Source organism: Erigeron canadensis, chromosome 6 (assembly GCF_010389155.1).
Source record: "Erigeron canadensis isolate Cc75 chromosome 6, C_canadensis_v1, whole genome shotgun sequence".
NCBI classification, from domain to species: domain Eukaryota; kingdom Viridiplantae; phylum Streptophyta; class Magnoliopsida; order Asterales; family Asteraceae; genus Erigeron; species Erigeron canadensis.
Window position 1 is genome coordinate 7,332,194 of NC_057766.1, and position 21,482 is coordinate 7,353,675.

Genomic DNA, 21,482 nt, shown 5'->3' on the forward strand with positions numbered 1-21,482 from the left:
AAATTAACAAATTAAATTTGACAAATTGACCAAACTTGTCAAAAGCAAGACAACCTCACAAAAGAGGGCAAGAAAAAAAAACCTGTCTGTCAACAACGATCATCATCACTTCCAGAACACCACCCAACCCTCATACACTTTAATCTTAATCATCCTATATAATAGGATAGAGATCAAATGAGAAGGTACCTTAAGCAGAGAAGGGTGAGAAGGTTCGTTTTGATATTTTTTAATTTGTTTTAAAAACTTTTTTCCTTTTTTTTCATTTTTTTCATTCTCTCTTTAATTAACTTATTTTATATAAAAATTTTAAAAAAGTTTTAAAAATATTTTTTTTTCAAGGGTGTAGCCCGTAAGCTATAGGCGAAGCCTTTCGGCTTATGGCGGAGCCATAATAGCTAAGGGCTAAGCCCGTTAGGTAGATTACCCCATCACCGATCACCCCCTATGACCTATCACCCTCTATGACCTATCACTCTTACCAGCTACCCCTTATAAATATCCTTAAGGGCGAAGCCCGTACCGTATCCTTACATGTATAACTCACTAACTCGGGTTAGAAATTTTTTATTTTTCTTTATTTTTTAAAATTTTTTTATGGATTGAATTAATTAAAAAAAGAATAAGAAAAGTGAAAAAAATAATAAAAGTTAAAAAAAATAAAAAACGAACTTTCTCTCCCTTCTCTCCTTAAGAACCTTCTATCTGGATCTCTATCATATATATATATATATATATACACACAAAATATACAAAATATATACATATATAAAACATCAAGATGGGATCTTCGTTGTCTAATTTAACAGAACAATGGGGACCGGTGGGGTCAGATAATGGGCTAGGGCTGGGTGACATACCTCAGAGCTATGTAGCTTGTGTTTTTCTGTATCTAACTCCCCTGGAAATTTGTAACTTAGTCCGTTTAAATCGGGCTTTTCGCGACGCTGCTTCGTCGGATGCCGTCTGGGAATCCAAGCTTCCTGGGAATTATCAACATCTTTTGGAGTTATTGCCGCCTGACAAGTATCAGAATCTGTGTAAAAAAGATGTTTTTGCTCTTTTTTCACGCCCAGTTCCCTTTGATGACGGTAATAAGGTAATTTGTTTTTAACTAGCTGAAGTTTTTATTGACTTAGGGTTTTGTTTTCGCTAAATTGATTAAAAACTGCGATTTGTTTCGGATATAGAGACTTATACTGTATCTTTGTAGCAAACTTTGCCGAACTAGAGTTGGGAAAAAAAAGAGTGTTAGGAATTGTGTATGAGGATAATCTCGAGTGATATGATACTTGTTTTCATGGTGACACATTGTATATTGAGGCCACTCACACGCAAACACACTAGATCCCTTAAGAACTTGTCGCTCACGTGGTCTTCAAAATTAATCCGTGAGTCTGCGGAGAGGACAATGTTGTTGTCGTTGTAGGCGGAGAGGACAATGGTCTTCAAAAGTTAAATATGATAATATTTTCGAAAGATTTTTGATTTAAGCATTCAAGAAAATAAGAGATCTTTTAAATAATACTGTATAACGTATCAGATATCAATAGAGCATTGCTAGCGAAGAACAATTAAAAACATGTAAGATAATTTATCAAATACTTCCCTGTACCAATTTGCAACACCGAAGAGGAAAAATCACCATAAAGTTACATATATAGATAGGAATTTTACAAGCAAATCATAAAGAACGGTGCTCATCTCAGTTCAGCCAATATATAAAAACACATGATATTTGGTCAGAATGAGAAAACATTAATATCCATTGTTACATGACAGCTGATTACTTTTTCCGACAGAAGAATAGGTAACACTGATTCTTAGTCTCAATTTTTTTTTTTTTAAAGTGAGTTTCGATTCACACGTGTTTGAGGCAATTTTAACCAGAGATTTTCTGGATCTCTAACTCCCTCCTCATGAAAAATTCCTTTGAGATGAGAATCTCAAGACTCAAACCTGAGACCTTGAGTAAACTCACCCGGGACCCACATCAATTTTTGTTAGAAGGCAAAATTGGGACATTAGTGTTGCCATACACTTTATTTTGTGTGAATATATGTCTGATAATAATCTACTTACTTTGGTAGCTTATTTGTTTTTTTATTGTGGATGATGCAGAATATATATATATATATAGTAACACTCCGGTGAGAACACTTTTAAAATAAAAACGGTGAGAACACTTAAAAACATCATTTTGATGCATTAAAAGTCCATAAAACTAACATAGTGCTTAACTAATTATCATTATTTAAGTGTTTAACAACACATTGATCCGTCAAAATCGAAAATCACGTTTTTTGTTTTGTGCATCCATCTTGGATGCATATTCATCAAAATGATGCATCCAACAAAAAACGTGATTTTTTCGATTTTGACGGATCAATGTGTTGTTAAACACCTAAATAATGATAATTAGTTATGCACTATGTCAGTTTTATGGACCTTTAATGCATCAAAATGTAGCTTTTAAGTGTTCTCACCGATTCTTATTTTAATTTAATTCTTATTTGATTGTCCTCTATATATATTTTACAATCCATTCTAATCACAACCGAGCAATAAATAAGTAAAATTACAAGTACCCCTTTCAGGAGCCAAAAAGCGACTGATGACCAATCTGGCAATCTTGACCCATTTTTCACTTTCTCAACAACTTCTTTAACAAGAGATTTAATTCCTTTGGGCTAGCACTGGCTCAATAAGCAACGTACAACCAGATATAAGATTTATATGTGATTGATGGTTGATGGATGGCTTATGTAGTTTCATCATAGATCGGTTTCTTATATATAGATAGATATAGTTATTGGTATTGTTGATCAAATTTTAATGAACAGATTCCAAAAGCACTAAACACTTTCTAAAACACGTCCTCTTCCATTTCGCATAATTCCCAAGACAATGTTTCATAAGGCAAATAATACATAATAAGCATAAAACCAAATTGTGCTTAGAAGACCACAAGAAAGTTATTAAGTAGGTATTATGTCAAAGTCAACATGATAAATACTAGTTATAAGCACATAAACGTTTTCACAATATACTATCTCCAAAATAGCTTAACATCTTTTCCTCTTTCTTGTTTTGTCTTCCGTTTCGAACTTGTCAACTTGTCGCTCCATCATCTGCGATTCAAACAGCATTGAAGCAGTTAGTACCAGAACTGAGCTGGATAACAGGCACAGGTAGAAAACGGATTTTTAAAAATCCGTTTACAAAGCAATGTAGGTCTTATGTATTCCCTTACCCATCGAACTTGACTTCTTTCTTCTTCAATTAAAATCTTTTGACCAAACGCATATTATTAAGTTCAAAACTAAACTGGCAAGTCGAAATACAAAAAGTCGCATTACCTATTCTGGGGATTTTAAATGAACGCAAACTTCACCAGTAGCAAGACGAATGGCAGCAATCTGTATTAATGATCATCAAGTAAGGAAACTCTCCAACATTATTAGCAAAGAGAAAACACATACAACAAGTATTACCTTGAAGGATGGTGGCTCCCACACAATGGCACGCTCACCTGTTTATCACAACATAAGTGACACAATGAAAACATTTACAGAACCTTGCTAGAAGATAAAATGTAGCCAGTCACTTATCTTAAAATTGGATCAATTTTGGTTGTGTTTTCTCACAAGCACATAAGATATGGATAAACAGAAAAAGAAAATATGGTTCAAAACATTGTATTATAACAATGATTATGTCGGCTATTTATGTGTTTATACTATGCGACTTTCGACTGGTTAGACACACATTAAAATTAAATCGACTTTTGACAAGTTACAAAATTTTGAATTCTCATATATTGAATATACTATTAATAGTGACTTTTACTGTATAACATTAATGGATATTTTTGCACTAGCAAGTTCTATTTAAGTTGTGGGTTTAACTAAATTAAGAAATTGAAAATTAAACAAGTGCATTACATCCAACATTATCTCGTGTTTTGTCTGAAACGGCCTGTTCAACATACCAACATCATATTCAATTGGTTCCATTCACAATGAACAAAAACTAGTATCCCAAAAGAAAAAAGGCAAAACGTATAATCTCTAAAGTCGCGGAAAAATAAACACAATTTAAGAAATCTGATAAAAGCCTACCTGAATTGCTTTAGTGAATACTTCTACAATCCGTTTCGAGTCTCCGACTCCATGGTGGTTTGCCTCTTCCCCTACATGCTGGATTATACGCTCCTGGAGTAATAATTTAAATAATAATAATAAAAGAATCATTAAACCATAAAAATTAGCAAGTTTGTGATAAGTTTCTAATAAGTACAGAAAACATACATATAATGCATGACCACCAGCAACCAATGTGTGAATTTTCAGGTGCAACCTTATATACGGGATCAGATCTTGTATATATAAATCTGCTTCTTCAATAAACTATTATAAAATCAAGATTACATAATCAATATTCATTCAACATTATTTTGGTAAAAAACAGTTCTTTTTGGTAAATGTAACATTAAAACCTTTCTGTACTCCAATGTATACCATTTATTTTCAGAATAGTTTATGGGGAGGAACCTGGTCATCTCCACGAAGAACAATAGTGGTTGCGTTGCCTATAGAACATTTACTAAATATGCCAAACAATTCACTTCCACATTTCTTCAGCTGAAAACGCTTGCAAGTCCCAAAACACTTTTCCAAGAATTAAAAGTACATTATAAATTTCAGATAACTTATTCATAGAAAAAACATGCAAATAACAAGGATATCAATAAACATATAGTTTTATTAGATAGAAGAGAATTACTATGCTTAGTCGGCAGTCATTGCTGCTTGATATGATACAAGCACAAGTTGCACCTGCAATACGACGTAGATCAACTTCTGAAACTAGATCTGCAAAACATATATGCCTGCTTGCCAATACCTGATGATAAAAAAAGATAGAAAAGTTTAATATAAAAAAATGGGTTTCATTGGCTTGAAAGAACTGATGTTAACCACCTTTTTTGCATCCTCATCAAGAGCTTGACATGATAAAACAACGATGGAACGATCCTTCACATGATTCTTCTGTGTCTTATTTAGTATATCCTCTATGTTTAGGTCAACCCTGTTAATGCAAAGGAATATAGGGTCAAAATCCAATGAAGAAATACAATAAGCAAGACAAATTGATAAAAACCATATCTACCTCTCATTGATATTTTGAACAGGCTTGATGTTTAAGAGCAGGATCTTTGGATTAACCACTTTCCGCTCATTAAAACCATCACCACGTGGTTTAAAGGCGATACCTTCTTCAAAAAAGCAGTCATCGACGCAACCACCAGAAACCTAGAGAAAAGAAAACTTAAATGATGCATATGAATTACATAATAAAAAAACATTGCCTTCTCATAACAGTTCTATCAGTTGTATCGTGAACAATCTAAGGTGATGTTTCATGTTTGTTGTTTGAGTGAGGGGTGACATGCAAGTCTTTTTGCAAACACAAAAACTGATTGTTTTCCAACACTTCAATCTTTCACAACAACTATCCTTGGTTTTAAAAAGCGCACCTAGCGCTAGGCGCACCTAGGCGCAAGCTTTAGGGCTTTTTGGTACTCAAGGTGCAGGGTGTACAGAAAGCAAGCGCTTTTGGGCCTTTTTTGTGAGCCTGGGCGCTAAAAAGCGTGAGCTTTTTGTACACAAGAGGAACTTTTTTATAAAAATAAGTATATTTTTTTCTTACCTCTTCTTTCTCATGAAGATTGATCTCTCCTTTCTTTTTCCTCAATGAGAACAATAATCTTTTGAGAATTTCTTTAAAAATACCAAATTTGATCAAAGCTGGACTTAAACGGGTATCTTATTGATGTTTTTTTGGTATTTTATGTGTTGTAAATACTTTATAAATAATTTATAAAATTCTTCATAAGTGTGTGCCTTGCGTACAAAAAGATCACCGCTTTTTCGCTTAGCGCTTTGCGCTTCCGAAATGGACCCTATCGCTTTTGTGCGCCTATCGCTTTTTAAAACCAAGCAAGTATCTCTAAACATTATACCATCAGATCATTTACCTCGAATATATATATATATATATATATATATATATATATAAGTACATAGTACTTTATATACAATTTAACATCATAGAATCATACCCTAATATTTTCTACAAGTTTTACAGTAAGCATACAAATCACACAAATTATATTACATATTTGGAAAATCGAAAATAATTAAAAACAAGGGAAAAACAAGATTGTTAAACAGGCATGTACCTTTATTATTCCAATTGACTCGTACCCATCTTCATATTCACTTAAAATTTTACGAAACGGACCAACATACTCATGATCATATCCTGCAGCATGGACAGCACCAACCATAATCTCTGCCATATGTTTCCGAGAAGGTTCTGAGGGGAACAGCTCTTTCTGGAGTTGTGTGGCATAAAATGCGGATAGTGCGCCTTTCATCTTTGAATCCTCCATGTTTACAGCTGATTCTTTGATCTTGTTGACGATCTATGACATAAATTTTGAGCTTTACAATTAGATGATGGTGATGTTACAAGTTATTAAAAAAGTAAGTACAGATTATTGTATGTACCATATCACACACTGATTTAAAAACTTTCTTGATTAATTCAACTGAAACACCGTTTTGAATCAAGTCGTCGGCGCCTTTTTTAAGCTCTGACCTAAGAATAGGTCTTAAAACATCCTGCCAACCATATGAGATAATTTGAATTTTGTAGAATGCATATTAACTAGCACACATATTTTATTAAAGTTAACAAAAACAGAGAAATAAGGGGGGGAAATGTCATGTACCTCATCAGAAAGCAAAGAGGCGTATGGCTTTTGCATTCGTTCAAGCTGATGGAACGATGTTCAAATAGAACCAAAAGTCAATAAAAAGAAGAAAAAAAAACAGAACTAAGAATTATAAACACTACCAAGTGAGTGAGTGAGAGATAATGATATGAGGCTAAATTAAAAAATGATTACCATAAACGTCGTCAGTATCGATCGATGAGAAAGGGAAAAAGTAATGATGGAATGTGTCCTTCCTTTGCAGCAATCTTCATAAACACAACAGTTAAAATATAAAACACACTTTAAAGTAACTGCTATTATACATACAGAAATTATAATAAATAAAAAGAATTGTGTATAAATATCAATTAAATCTCTACATTGAAATTTGATTCAACTGAAAGAAAGAAAGAAAGAAATTATTACGGGCAGATAATTTGAAACCCTAGTTCCCTCTAATTCTACAAATCGCTAACGACCTATATATTTATTAGAGTTAGTTGTAAACTTGGTCCCACTAGTTTACATACTTGAGTAATGGGGTTCTTTTTCAAGTATCGACGGTCCCTTACTTTGAGTATGTTTTGCAAGATTGTTCCCTTTTTTACAAGACCGTCATTGGTGTCGTTAGATGTGCACGTGGCCATCACGTACACGGGCAATACCGTCTTTTCATACAAAATAAAAGGGACCCTCATTAATAATGAACTCGAAAAGAAACCTCAATTGGTAAAATGTAAAACCACGGGGACCAATTTTTCAATTAACTCTTAATGATACATATTATCATATCTCTCTGTTAAAGGAATCTACCTTTTTTTTTTCCAATTGGCTACGTAACACTCATCAATTGAAATTCAATCTACCCACTTTTCTTCTATTTGCTATATCATCCTTCATTATTTATTATCAGATCCTTTTGTATCACAAACACTAAAATATCAATCCCTTCTAACCAAACATATCTTGCTGCCCAATCTTTCATCACTCTCCCTTTTTATTTTTATCTCATAACACATAACATAATAATTGACAATTAAAAAATAATATTAATTTTCAAATTTACAGCTTAATAATCAAACTATATGAGATGTCACCGTCAATGGATCACGGAGAGAGTCAACGATCGTAAATTGGAAAAGAAGCTAGGACTTTTTCATCACGATAGCTTTAAATTGAATATGGTATGATAATTTTTATTTTATAAATTGTGGCATCTAATAATCTTTTTATCTCATTATCCATATAAAAAACAATATAAAAAGAAAATACATCTCTGTTTTTTTTTCCCTAAAAAATAAATTGGCATTTTGCATATATCAATATCAATCAATACTTCCATCTATGTTAGTTGTATTGTATTATCTTTTAATCTCATTAGTCTAACATGTTTGTTGTTTGTGTAGAACTTCCAACTGTGAAGTGTGTTATGGATAACTCGGAAATTAAAGGGTGAGATTATATTTATCTCAAATATTGGTTTAGAGTTATTTACTTCAAGGAGGCTTGCATTGCCCTTAGACTTCTGGACGATGACATCGAGTACATCAAAGCTACCAAAGAGACCAATTCTTGGGCGACTGGTGCTTTTGTAGATCTCTGTTTCTTATGTTATTTTCGTCTGAATCTATATCTTACTCGGGACATGTGTGGGCACAAACCTGTGAGGTTATCCGATGACATCTCCCACATAAGAAGTGTTGGGACCAGTTTCGACTAAAACTGGCCAGTCTCCAGTTGCATCTGGAGACCAGAAGATTTGTCCATAAATATATTGAAGTCTAGTTGCAGCGTACAGTTAATGCAACTGAAGACTTCCTCCAGTTGAGATCTGATCAAAACTGAAGACATTCTAATTGACGTCGAAGACAACAAGTGGAAGATAGAGAATGACAATGGCAGCGAAGCCCAGTTGGCATTCTACTCAGATAGAAACTAGAGAATATCAGTTTAAAGTCTTTAAAATGCTTTACACTGTTTACGAGGAAGACCTTTTTGCTTTATGCAGCTTTATACAGACAATATCTCTATGATTAAAGTACAAAAGTGCATAAAGCAGGTTAGATAAAGTAACATCTTGATTTACCTTATCAAACATTTCAAAAGAACTCATCTAGTTTCCTTAAATGTTGTCAACCATATCTATATGACAAAGCTGGAATCCCAATGCCAACTTTGTCTATAAATAGATGTCTTTGCACAACAAGAATATAACTTTGCATATTCAAACTTTTGCAATATTCTTGGTGTAATTGTGCAATATTCTCTCAATCGTAAAAGGGAACACTTCACAACTTTAAGTGTTTCGATTGTGAAAGAGAATTTCCAAGTATAGATCATTTGTATTTCATAGGTTGTTAGGATATTTACATTTATGTATTATCTTGGTTTCGCAACAACCTTGTATTTTATTTAACATCAATAAATAAAATACATTTGAAAATTACAACTTGGTCTCACCATTTTTACTTTATTGTATTTATTTATTGCATTGTCATTTTCTCATTGTCAACCGTTAAGTAATCTAACTGAGGACTTGGTATACATTCACTGTAATTGGTCGTCTCCAGTTCTGTGTTTATATTGCAAAGAAATCTCACCATTGACATAAAGGTGTCTTCAGTTAGTACCATTTATTTAGTTGAGACTAATAAGTGGTATCAGAGCATAAGGCTAACATAATTACCTAGATCTGCTAAGATGTCTACTACTGAAGGTGAGACTGGTCCTGGTTATGATGAAAACATTAATGCTAACAATACTGTACCTAATTAAAATGTTAATCAAACTGTTAATACCAATCTTCCTCCACCTCCTCCTAATGCCCCCAACCACGTTCACGTCCATTACTCAAATACTCTTGTTCCCAAATTTGATGAGAATGGTGAAACATTTGGGCCATGGAAGGCCAGAATGCTGCTGCATTTTGGTGGGATAGAGAGGTATATATTAAAAATCCTTAAGAATGGACCATATATACTCATGTCTCTCGGGGTAAGTCCTCTTCTTGATCCAACTGGAAGAAGAGGCTCTAGAGAAAAACCAGAAGACCACTGGCCAGATGAGGATCGTAGACTGGTAGACTTGGATACCAGACTGAAAAAACATGACCCTTGCTGCTGTCCCTGAAGACTTAATTCCAACACTTGTGTTGTTTCCCAATGCCAAGGCAATGTGGGATGAATTGGTCATTCAGCTTGAAGGAGGTGATGATACCATTGTCACTAGGAAAGTTGCTTTGAACAAGAAGTATGAATCCTTCTTTGCTCTACCTAATGAGAGTCTAACTGGTACATACACCAGATTTACTAGCCTTATCAATCAGTTAAGAGGTTTGGGTATTGAAAAAGACAAGGATATCCTTCTTGAGAAAATTTTTGATATTCTTCCATCTAAATGGGAAAAATATGTTTCTTGTCTTAAGACAAGGTAAAACCCTGCATAGTCACACTCTTACATCTCTTTATGGAACTTTTAGATTCACTGAGGATAACAATGCTGCAAGACTTGTGGCTGAACAGGATGCCATAAACCATGCCCAGAGTTCCAAGGTAACCAGTTTCACTGGACAACCTTGTGCTGCTTTAATATCTGTTGAGAATGTCAGTTTGCTTAAAGCCAGTTTGCTTTATAAAGGGAGTATAGAAATATCTCTATCAACCCTTTACATTAGTTACCTACATCACTCACCGCCTTCACTATTACCAGTTGCCGCCATCACCACCATTCACTACCACATCATCACTGTCCCATTACGCGACATGTGCTAGTATATATTTGCAAAAAAAACCGTCGCCATGAAATCTTAAGGGGGCTTTTGGTTTGCGGAATTCCCTGGAATTCATAGAAATTAGAATCTGAATTCCATCCTTTATCATGTTTTGTTGGGACATAGGATGGAATTGGAATTGTAAACTTTTCTTTGAATTCTCTAAAACATGGAATTCAAGATTCATTCAAGATATGGAAGGAATATTTAACATTCCAATGGAATGTGTATAAATTACCAAAAAAACCTACAAACAAATAAATTGTTGTTGTTGTTGTTATTATTATTATTATTATTATTATTATCATTATCATTAATATTATTATTATTAGAAATTCATAAAATTAAAACTAACTTTTTTTGTTATTGTTTTCATTTATTATTATTAATGAAAATATTATAAATAGTATAAATATATAAAATAATAATAATAATATTATATAAAAATAATAAATAATAATATAAATAAAGTATTATTATTATTAGATTATTTATATTATTATTATTTTTATATTTATAATAAAATTATATAAAAATAGTGAATAATAGTAATATAAATCAATATCATTTAAAAATGATAAATAATATTAATATTAATATATATATATAATATAATAATAATATTATAATATTATTAAAATTTTATATATTTATATTATTTTTATTTTTATATATTTAATATAAAATTATATAAAAATAATGAATAATAGTAATATAAAATAATATTTTTTTATATTTATATTATTAATACCTTTTTTTATTTATACTAATAATAATAACTAATAATATAAAATATATATAAAAAATAATATTACATTTTTATATTATTATTGTTTTTTTATATTTATATTATTTATAATATTTTCATTATTATATTAATAGTTTTTATATTTCTATTATAACTATTTATTATATATCATTTACATTATTATTATCATTAATTTATATATTATATTATTGTATGTGTTATAATTTTTATATTTAATATAACTTTAATTAGTATTATATTTAATATATTTTCTTATTTTTATCATTATTTTTCTTCTTCTTATTATTATATTAATACTATTTATATTATTAACATTTAAGTTTATTATTATTACTTATATTAAATTACTACGAGTATTAATATTTATATTTGTTTTATTATTAATAAAGGGTATTCTTGTCTCTTTTATAAATTAAATTCAGATTCTTTTAAATAAATTTCATTGAATTCTGTTAACTAAACGCATAACAGAATTTAAAACTTTCAAATTACAACTTCTTTGATAAATTTCAATTTTTTCAAAAACATTATGTGAACCAAACGCCCCTAAGTAGTTGATTTTCAAAATTTTTTTAATAAAATACCATATAATCTCATATTTAAAAACTGAAAAATGTTTATAAACATCTCGATTAACTTTTAAAATTTTGTTTAACTACAAAGTCAAATACGAAGTTAATTAAGGATTATTAAAAAAATTAACTTATCACTTGGAATAGTTTAGCCGGTTTATCCAAATAACGCGTAGACCCAAATTAAAATTTAACAAATTAAATTTGACAAATTGAGCAAAGTTGTCAAAACAAGACAACCTCACAAAAAAAAGGGCAAGAAAAAAACCTGTCTGTCAACAACCATCATCATCACTTCCAGAACACCACCCAACCCTCATACACTTTAATCATAATCATCCTATATATATATATATATATACAAAATATATACATATATAAAACATCAAGATGGGATCTTCGTTGTCTAATTTAACAGAACAATGGGGACCGGTGGGGTCAGATAATGGGCCAGGGCTGGGTGACATACCTCGGAGCTGTGTAGCCTGTGTTTTTCTGTATCTAACTCCCCTGGAAATTTGTAACTTAGCCCGTTTAAATCGGGCTTTTCGCGACGCTGCTTCGTCGGATGCCGTCTGGGAATCCAAGCTTCCTGGGAATTATCAACATCTTTTGGAGTTATTGCCGCCTGACAAGTATCAGAATCTGTGTAAAAAAGATGTTTTTGCTCTTTTTTCACGCCCAGTTCCCTTTGATGACGGTAATAAGGTAATTTGTTTTTAACTAGCTGAAGTTTTTACTGACTTAGGGTTTTGTTTTCGCTAAATTGATTAAAAACTGCGATTTGTTTCGGATATAGAGACTTATACTTTATCTTTGTAGCAAACTTTGCCGAACTAGAGTTGGGAAAAAAAAGAGTGTTAGGAATTGTGTATGAGGATAATCTCGAGTGATATGATACTTGTTTCGGATATAGAGACTTATACTTTATCTTTGTAGCAAATATGGTATTTTCTTTTCCTCTTTGCTGGAGGTCGGCTAATTTTTTTATACAGCAGGTTTGAGATTGAATCTCAAATGTTAGTTATAGTTAATGTTAATATATGTAGCTGATTATATGGGATGTTGTAGGCAGTATGGTTAGATAAAGTTACTGGAAGAGTTTGCTTGTCAATCTCCGCCAAGTCAATGTCAATAACTGGAATAGAAGATCGGAGATACTGGAATTGGGTTCAAACTGAAGAATCTAGGTTGGCTTTTTTATCTGATGCTCACTATTTCATTTTTTAAGATTAATGCGGGCAATGACATGAGTACATGACAAGCTTGATAAGATACACCTACATAATACATATATCTAGGAATATGTTGGAAGTATAGCAGGTATATAATGTTTAGCCTGTAGACCAAATGGTATCTAACTTTGATCTATGTGAAAAGAAATAAAAGCGTGCAAAAGATGGGTACAACTTGTTTTGAGAACGACGCTATTGTTACGTGTACTGCCGAATACTTTTTTGTATGTAGTTTTGACCTTCTGGGTAGTATTCTGACATGTATTAGTGTTCAAACAGAAGAAGTAAATGTATGCATGAATGCAAGAGATAAAAACGCAAAGAAAAAGATCATTATTTTCTAACGATTGTATAATCGATTCTTCTTTGAATCAGCGTTCATCATATTGTAAAAAATCGATGTCGTACAAATTCTTTTATTGGATTTATATTGTTTTAGTTGATATTCTGGCCAAGAACTTGCTGCATGTAATTTTAAAATTGTTTTTCTTAGGGTTGTCTTCCTTTAAATTTAGTTGCCATATTTATAGGATTTACCCTTCATTTGGATTGTCTATAGTCGCCTCTTTCATTAGGAGGTAAGGGAAAGTGGATGAGCCTGTGTATAAGCAATATCTTTAGGGTTATCGAATCCATTTTGACTTATTATCTTAGAAAAGGAAAATTGCAATGTGGCCAAGTTTGAGGTTATGACTTAAAAGTTGTCGATTTACATACATGTTAGAAATTGGTGTGGGGGGGAATGGGTTGTGGTGGCTGTTGTTAAGTTGATCAACATTTTCAGTGCAATTTATGATTGTATAAGCAAATGTCAATGAACTTCCGTGACTTATGGTTAAACCCTGTAAGTAGATGACTCCTATAGTCCTACACAACCCAAGGGAGTAGACCTCAAAAAATGGAGTTTTCAATGTTATCGACTTGCTCAGGATAATACATGTTCTCTTACATCTTATTATGTGGTATAAAGTATTTACAATAGTATTGCGGTAAGATAATCTATATGTCATTGCTCGTGTCTGTGGGTGCTCCATCTTTCCGTGTAAGATGCCACAATTGCATCATTGTTTTAAAATCCCTGAGTTATTTTGGTTACTTATGTAAAAGTTAAGGAAATGTGATGATCGTGGTCTCACTACCCAGTTTGAGATTTATCCAAAGATCTGTCTCTTGAGTTTCTATGTTGCATTATCCAATGACAATGAAAAAGGGAACTAATACTGGTGCATGTTCAGTAGAGGTGGCAAGATGGTCTGGTTGGGTAAGATGGCAAAGACATCTTGAGTTGAAATTGGTCTTAGAGTTTCTGTCGAAACGGTCCAGGTTGTGTTGGTCTCCAACCACTAGTTGTGAATACAAGAACAATATATAAAAAAAGGTAAGTGGGTAGGAACCCTCTGGTCCCATGTATCCTCTTGGTACCCAGAGGGCACAACACGTAGAACTCATGCCCGGTGACTAACCATTCTCACACATGGATCGCAAGATATAGTTTCTCCATTTGCCTTTGGCAAATTTTGAACTGAGCCTTCATCTGTGGGCCTATGTCACTGAGGATTTATGGGCCTAGGATGAGCCGGGAAATAAAGACTCCAATAAGCACAATGAATTAAATTATGTAAACCATTCTTAAAAATGAAGGTATATAATAAAAGTTATCCAGATATATAACATTTAAGAAGAACAAGAGGTTTTCCGATACACTAATAATAATTATAATACAAATACCAATATTAAGTTTTCAAACCTATCTAACTTTTAATTAATTGGCTCTATCATTGTTTCGACTTTTCTTGTATTGTTGCTAACTCAATAAAAAAAATAGTGAGGAAGTACCTTTTTTATGTGCCAATAAACAGCGATGCTATATTTTTTTACTGACAAAAAATGTGTAGGTGGTTTTTTTTATGGCTAAGGTATTTATATATAGAAGTTTAAAATTTGAGCCCCTTACAAAATGGACCCCAGCCATTGTCCGCTTTGGCTTATGCAAAAGCTGGCCATGGCTCATATGGTCACATGGTGGCGGTATCACTGGGGTTTCACCCCATTGGTAATACAAGAACAATAGAAGTACACCAGTAATCTATGTCTTACAATAAAATGATTTAGCAGGTTGTATGCATAAATATTAGACATTAGCAACAGTCGACTTATTGCAGTCAACCAATTTTTTTTAGGCACCCCCAACTTTCCTTTCGTCTTTCCTCACAAACCACCCACCTCTCCATCACTGAAGCCACATATTGCTCAGGTACACAGCTTGTTTCTAAGTAAATGGAACAATTCATACATATTACTCCAAACTTATATTTACTCAAATTGCAAGTATTCAATGCTTAATCCCTAATGTAAAATGCTTTTATGCATAATATATTTTATATGATGTTTGGCAAGTTTGGAGATATATATCAAAACTTCCCCATTACTAAATTGGTTGAAATTGCCACCTATATTAGCAAGCCAACTTAGCACAATTATTTTGGACGTGTTAGTTTTCAGCAGATATACATGTCTCTAATAAACAAGTTTCTGTACCTTTTTATTTCTTCAATGTTATGCTTTAATCTGAAGTTTTCTATGATGGATAAGCGCTCCTCCAGTTGATGGTTTAGTGCTGTTTTTTCTTTTTTGTGTGGGTAAATAGTGCTGGTTAACGTACCTTGAGACTTTATTTAACGTTCTGATGTTAAGTGTGTAACCTCTTCTGTATGCTCCACTCCCCTTTTTAGGATTTCACTGAATGATTAATCTACATAGGTTCTATGTATGCGTAAAGTCTATTACCCTTTTTGCTTCCTCAATCCGCATCATATTACCCTTTTGTATGTTAGTCTACAAATACTTGCCAGCATCACGTTGTACTATGTTCTCTTTTTGATACATAGAGCTTATAACTTAATACATAAGATGTACAGTAACTCATGTACAAGCTTGGTATTGTGTTATTTTGAAAGTGATTCGAAATTTTGTTTTTAATGTACATTGCTTATAATATTGTATAGCCCTTTCGTTTTATTAGTCTACAAAGTTCTGCCAGCGTCACATTGTATTATGTATTTCTTTTTGATATATCGAGTTTATAACTTAAAACGTAGGATGTACAATAAATCATGTTACCAGCTTAGTATTGCATTATTTTAGAAATGATTGAAACTTCCCTTTTGATGTATAATGTTATTGCATTTTTCTAAAAATGTTTTGATTATTTTATATTCCAAACATTGGATCGTCATGGGTTCCTCTCCTGCTAAAACCTCCTAAGGTTTTCTCCTATTTATGTGTTGTATCTTTAGCAGTAATTGATATCTCTTTAACGTATGGAGAACATATTGATTCTGGTAGTGTTTGCAGGTTCAATGTCGTGGCTTATTTGCAGCAAATATGGTGGTTTGAAGTGGATGGTTCAGTAAAATTCCCTCTTCCGCCAGATGTTTACACATTATCAGTTAGAATACACTTGGGAAGGTTTTCTAAAAGGTTGGGACGCCGTGTTTGTAATTTCGAACACACCCATGGTTGGGATATAAAACCGGTTAGGTTTGACATGTCAACATCAGATGGTCAAGAAGCATCCACGGAATGTTTCTTTGACGATTGTGCCGAAGATTATGTGAACGGATGTCACAAACGGGGTTGCTGGATAGAATATAAAGTGGGTGAGTTCATAGTCAATGAGTCCAATCCTATTACTGAAGTGAAATTCTCTATGAAGCAGATAGATTGCACTCACTCGAAAGGTGGAATATGTGTAGATGCAGTATCTATAATCCCCAGCAATCTAAACTTTGGTAGGAGAAAGGCGTTGAACTAATCTGAGGTAAGTTTTATGTGCAGTTTTTCAGTACTTCTTAGTGTTTAGTTAGTAAATATAATGGAGGTGTCTTGATAGGTTTTTGCAATTATGTCTGTCACCCTGTCTAATGAAAGTACTATAGATGTGTTTCCTCATTCAGTTTTGGTTCAATACATTTTTGGCAACTTTTATCCAGAAAGTGCGTTGTGAGAACTAATATGCTGCAATGGGATATAATTATGTGGTTTCCTTCAAACATACATCTGTGACTCTCATATTGCATTTTTTAAATTATGGCGGAATGATTTTTCAGGTCATCATACTGTTTAAGGCATCTGTCGAAAGTTATTTGCTTTGTATGACACTTAAACCTTAGAACCATTTACTTATATAAGCAGTTCAAGATTAGATTTGTTTGTAGATTATGTAGTCTATCAGTGCGTGATTAGAACAATGGCAGACCAAAGAAGACCAAATAGAATTGACAATAAAAGGGAATGGTTTGTGTTATTTTAATACTTGGGAGGGAACATAGAAATCAGAAGAACCGGCCGAATGGTTAACTTCTCTGACCATGCTAATAGCCGTAAGTCGACAACACTCGAAACATATTCTTCTGGATTCCTTAATTGTTTCCACTACTAGATATATACTAATGATTTCTTTCTTTGAGCATGACAACTAATTATGTGTGCCTTCCCGAAATTTCTTCCTTCTGTAAACTTTCCTAACTTTAGGCCCGTTGGACTGCTTTCTGTGAATTTTTGAAATTTTAGGCCCGTTGGGCTGCTGGTTCAACAATTGATCCATATTACTTTCTAATGTGCACAACTGCTGACTGAAGTTTTCGAAGTTTAACCTCAAATATAAATAGATATATTTGTTTTCTGAAGGAACCAAAATCAGCAATGATGAGTCTTTTTGCAAGATGGTAGAAACTACCAAAAGGCAAAAGAGTTGGGAAATATGTGAAATTTACTGTATGGATTTGTTTAATTGTAGTTTCACAGGTTTCCTGTCTGAATTTGCTTAAGTTATAGCAGGGTAGAATTCTGCATATTTTTATCGGTTAACTCTAGACATTAATCGTGTATGGAATGAAGACGATTTTGTTCAAAATCATTTTCCAGAAAATATTTCACCAAGCCAAATGCTTGATCTGAGTTAATGAAAGTCAAGTAGATTGAGTGTTAGATGAGCCATAAATAGCATTGTCAAGAATCTTGTTGAATCCACCTTAACCAGATTATGAGTGTTAGTTGAGCCATAAATAGCATTGTCAATAATTTTGTTGAACCCTCTTTACTTAGAGTTACGCCACATAAGTAAATTCGGTTATGTAGTAATGTACTTTTTAGAACCTAAATGCGAATACCTGAAGATCTGCATCTGCCTAGACTGATTCATAGTCAAGATAAGATGACCATTTTGGGCATTATCTATTTTCTACACAATATATATATATTTCTGGTCTGATTCATTCTAGCAAGTAGCCCAAATTACATAATGGTTCAAGTTACTGGCGGTTATGATGAGTAGTTCCATTTCAGTTCTTTGATCATCCCTTCTTATGTATTTATTTACAATTTTACATAATCATTTAGACGAAATGCATATATCATGCACTAATTTGTTTTTTAGCTGCCCGTTTTTAGTTATCTGATGTATGTATAATTTTTATTTTTTGAACGGTATATATATATATATAGTGGATTAAAAACTGAATCTGATATACGATGAAGGCAGCTGCAGACTCTTAAGGGGATGTATCATTAAGAACCTCTGGAAATATCGATTCAATGTGTGCTTCGACACAATGTAAATTTGTAAATGTTTCTTCGAAACTAATAATTGTCACGTGGAGCGCATACGCATAGAAGTCCAAGTCAATCTGAAAAGACGCTTGTAACTGATTTTGTATCTTGCAGTCGAAAACAAGAAAGAAACAATACATATTGTCCTAAACAAATTACAGCATTCATGGCCTCATGTGTTATTTAATTGAAACACTCATGAGGACTTAGTATTCCATGTATTATATATCTGTTTGAAATCCCAAATTTCTACACCTTGTCAATCAATTGCATCTGCATACTTAGCGTGTGTGAAACTGAAAATACAATTTTACATGTGTCAAGCATGCACGCAAGTGAGACCTCCCGATTCAAACTCCATGACCGAACTTTCAACTCCGGTTTTAACACATAAGTCAACACATGCACCCCCACGTCGTTGTATCTATGGACATCCTTACAAAGACTGGAAAGGGTGTTTCGGGATTTAAGGTATTCATATTTGCAGATATACGGATCTTACAAATTTTTTGTTTGAACTACTTCTACATGGTGAAAAAAATTCTGACTTGCAAGTATGTTTCTGGCCAGCATTCTCTGAGATGGTGAGTGGGGATGGGGTAGCTAGTTTGGCAGATATGTAGTGAGTAAATAGTGGATTAGATAGAGTAATAACTAAATGTTTAGTACTATGCGGGGCAAAACCAACAGGTGAATCAGGAATGTGGGGATGATGTATTTAAATACGGCAGTAATTATAAGGTCTCTCATGTTACACATCAACATGGCTATAAATTCTGCTCGGTGATACTTGTACTAGGTTCGGCGCAACTTACAACATCATCGTCACATCATCGTCTTCAATAAATAAGTACGGAGAACCTTTGGGTTTAGCGTTATTCGCTCCTCATGTACCCATATTCTAGAAGAAACCCGGTTATTTCCGAAAAACCCTCGTCTCCGATGAGCATTTTGCTCACACCCGGTTAATTACCCAATATCTTAAAATGTCAAGTCCGCAAATACTAGTCTAGATGGTTGGTCTTTAGCTAGCTCTCTCTATATATATATCACGTGTTGCGGCAGTTAAACGGTGATGATAATATAAAACAGCAGGAGAAGAATAAATATGCGTGTGTGTAAATAGGAATGAGAGAAAGAAGTGACTGTGTGTTAGAGATCTAGAATTAAAGGTAATGTGTGGATTATGGGCAATATGGAGATATTGAAAAAATTACTTAAATTTCCTAAAATAGATTTTCAATTTGTTTTATACAGGGTATAGATATGTATATATACACGTATAGGAGAAATATAATTTGAGGACACTCCTTTCTAAAAAGACATGAGACATTTGTATAAGCCACTTATTTTCTTTTTTCTCATTTCTTCTTTTTTTTTTAACTTTCTTTTAACTTTTAATGGGCAACCATAAGGCTAAGAGTGGAACCTATTAGGTAGATCATCCCATCACTGATCACTCTCTATGACCTATTACCCTATAAAAACTTATCATTCCACTAGCTACATCTTATTAATACCGGTAAGGGCGAAACCAGTATCAGAAAATATAAAATATTAAAAATGAAAATGAAATAATTATAAATTTATATCAAACGGGGAAAGAGGGAGCAAAATGACTAAATGAGAATTGTCCCCTTGTTTCTTTAGGAAGGGTGTCTCCTATTTGGTGTCGGTTTTTTCGGTTTTGGTTCATTCGGTTCGGTTTTTCGGTTATTTTTTTTTACGCCTCTACGCACCTCTACACGTGTATCAGTATATGTACTTAAATATGTGTGAATTAAAGAGAAGTAACCATCCAGTTTTAATAGCCATGTGCCCATATATATGGTCTCAACATCAAGAAATGCTAGCTGAGATAACTCAGGTTTCACTTTTTAATCTTGCTAGGTAGCTAGCAGCAATGCTTATTTAGTTATTTATTGATGGAATGGAGCACATTAGTTAAGACTCGTTATATGTGGACCACTTCTTTAGTACTCACTGTTTAATTAGTAAACTTTTTTGTGGAAAGACGTCATGGTTTTTTCTGTTTTCTATTTTTTTTAACCAAATGGGTTTTGGACCCATAAACAAATATCGGCATCAAATTATGCATTTTAACTTTAGACCAAAGCTTTTCGCGTTTAAAGATTTTCCCAATTCTTTTGATTTGGAAAAGTAGAAGTATGCTTGTATTCATGTAATACAATAACTAAATATTTTTCAAACTTTCGTATTTCATATGTCGAACTGTCGAAGAACTTGATCGTTAATCTTGTAGAGTCACAAACTTAATGTTGACTATAGTTGCCCAGAATAAGAGTCGCTGACGACTAGTAGCACTTAAGTTTTTTCACCTATGATGACTCGAATTCATGGAGATTGGAGGAATATTGTAGCTATGATGTCCTCTAAACGCTGCAATAATACTATGAAGTTATTTCAGCTAATCCCTAGCTAGTCCAGTCGCTGGACTAACAAAAGTTGGCTTTTTCATTTAGAATAAACTTTATACTCGCAATTGATTTAGAAATAGGAAAAAGTTTATATTTAATACAAATAATAACCCTATAACGTAATCAAATGTAACTCTTATATTTATGTGAAGAGTTTACAATCATTGGCGGATTTAGGTTTCCGGCTCATGGGGGCCCTTAAGACCCTAAAACGATAACTTAGTTGCACAAATAAGAGGAATGGGTCGAGTTGGGTCACAAGGTAATATAAGCAGTACACACTTAATAATACGACTTAAAGTACA

At 32.9% G+C, this 21,482-nt stretch overlaps 3 protein-coding genes and 1 long non-coding RNA gene across 6 annotated transcripts; 2 read left to right on the top strand and 2 right to left on the bottom strand.

Moving 5' to 3' along the window:
• The first annotated feature begins 781 nt into the window (after positions 1–781).
• Positions 782–1,231, top strand: LOC122604239 (F-box protein PP2-A15-like). Its single transcript, XM_043777130.1, has 2 exons — positions 782–1,099; positions 1,214–1,231. Exons 1-2 carry the CDS (start codon positions 782–784, stop codon positions 1,229–1,231), a joined length of 336 nt encoding a protein of 111 aa, XP_043633065.1.
• Positions 1,232–2,881: 1,650 nt separating this feature from the next.
• On the bottom strand, positions 2,882–4,664 carry LOC122602599. The gene is made up of 6 exons (XR_006324335.1): positions 4,554–4,664; positions 4,311–4,409; positions 4,122–4,214; positions 3,495–3,532; positions 3,360–3,419; positions 2,882–3,131 (listed from the first exon to the last, which is right to left on the bottom strand). It is a non-coding gene; the product is annotated as an uncharacterized LOC122602599 (long non-coding RNA).
• Positions 4,665–4,746: 82 nt separating this feature from the next.
• LOC122604241 (T-complex protein 1 subunit eta-like) lies at positions 4,747–7,431 on the bottom strand. The gene is made up of 7 exons (XM_043777131.1): positions 7,315–7,431; positions 6,800–6,844; positions 6,576–6,689; positions 6,245–6,490; positions 5,173–5,315; positions 4,983–5,091; positions 4,747–4,905 (listed from the first exon to the last, which is right to left on the bottom strand). The coding sequence occupies exons 1-7, from the start codon at positions 7,429–7,431 to the stop codon at positions 4,747–4,749; spliced, it is 933 nt and encodes a 310-aa protein (XP_043633066.1).
• A 4,702-nt stretch (positions 7,432–12,133) lies between these two features.
• On the top strand, positions 12,134–18,902 carry LOC122603993 (F-box protein PP2-A15-like). 3 transcript variants are annotated; one of them, XM_043776871.1, is made up of 4 exons: positions 12,134–12,602; positions 12,966–13,084; positions 16,484–16,949; positions 18,635–18,902. In XM_043776871.1, exons 1-3 carry the CDS (start codon positions 12,285–12,287, stop codon positions 16,941–16,943), a joined length of 897 nt encoding a protein of 298 aa, XP_043632806.1. In that variant the 5' UTR covers positions 12,134–12,284; the 3' UTR covers positions 16,944–16,949; positions 18,635–18,902. The 3 variants fall into 3 exon arrangements, with proteins under 3 accessions (XP_043632806.1, XP_043632805.1, XP_043632804.1); XM_043776870.1 differs by having other exon boundaries at positions 18,668–18,902; XM_043776869.1 differs by lacking the exon at positions 18,635–18,902 and having other exon boundaries at positions 16,484–17,181.
• Positions 18,903–21,482: the final 2,580 nt, after the last annotated feature.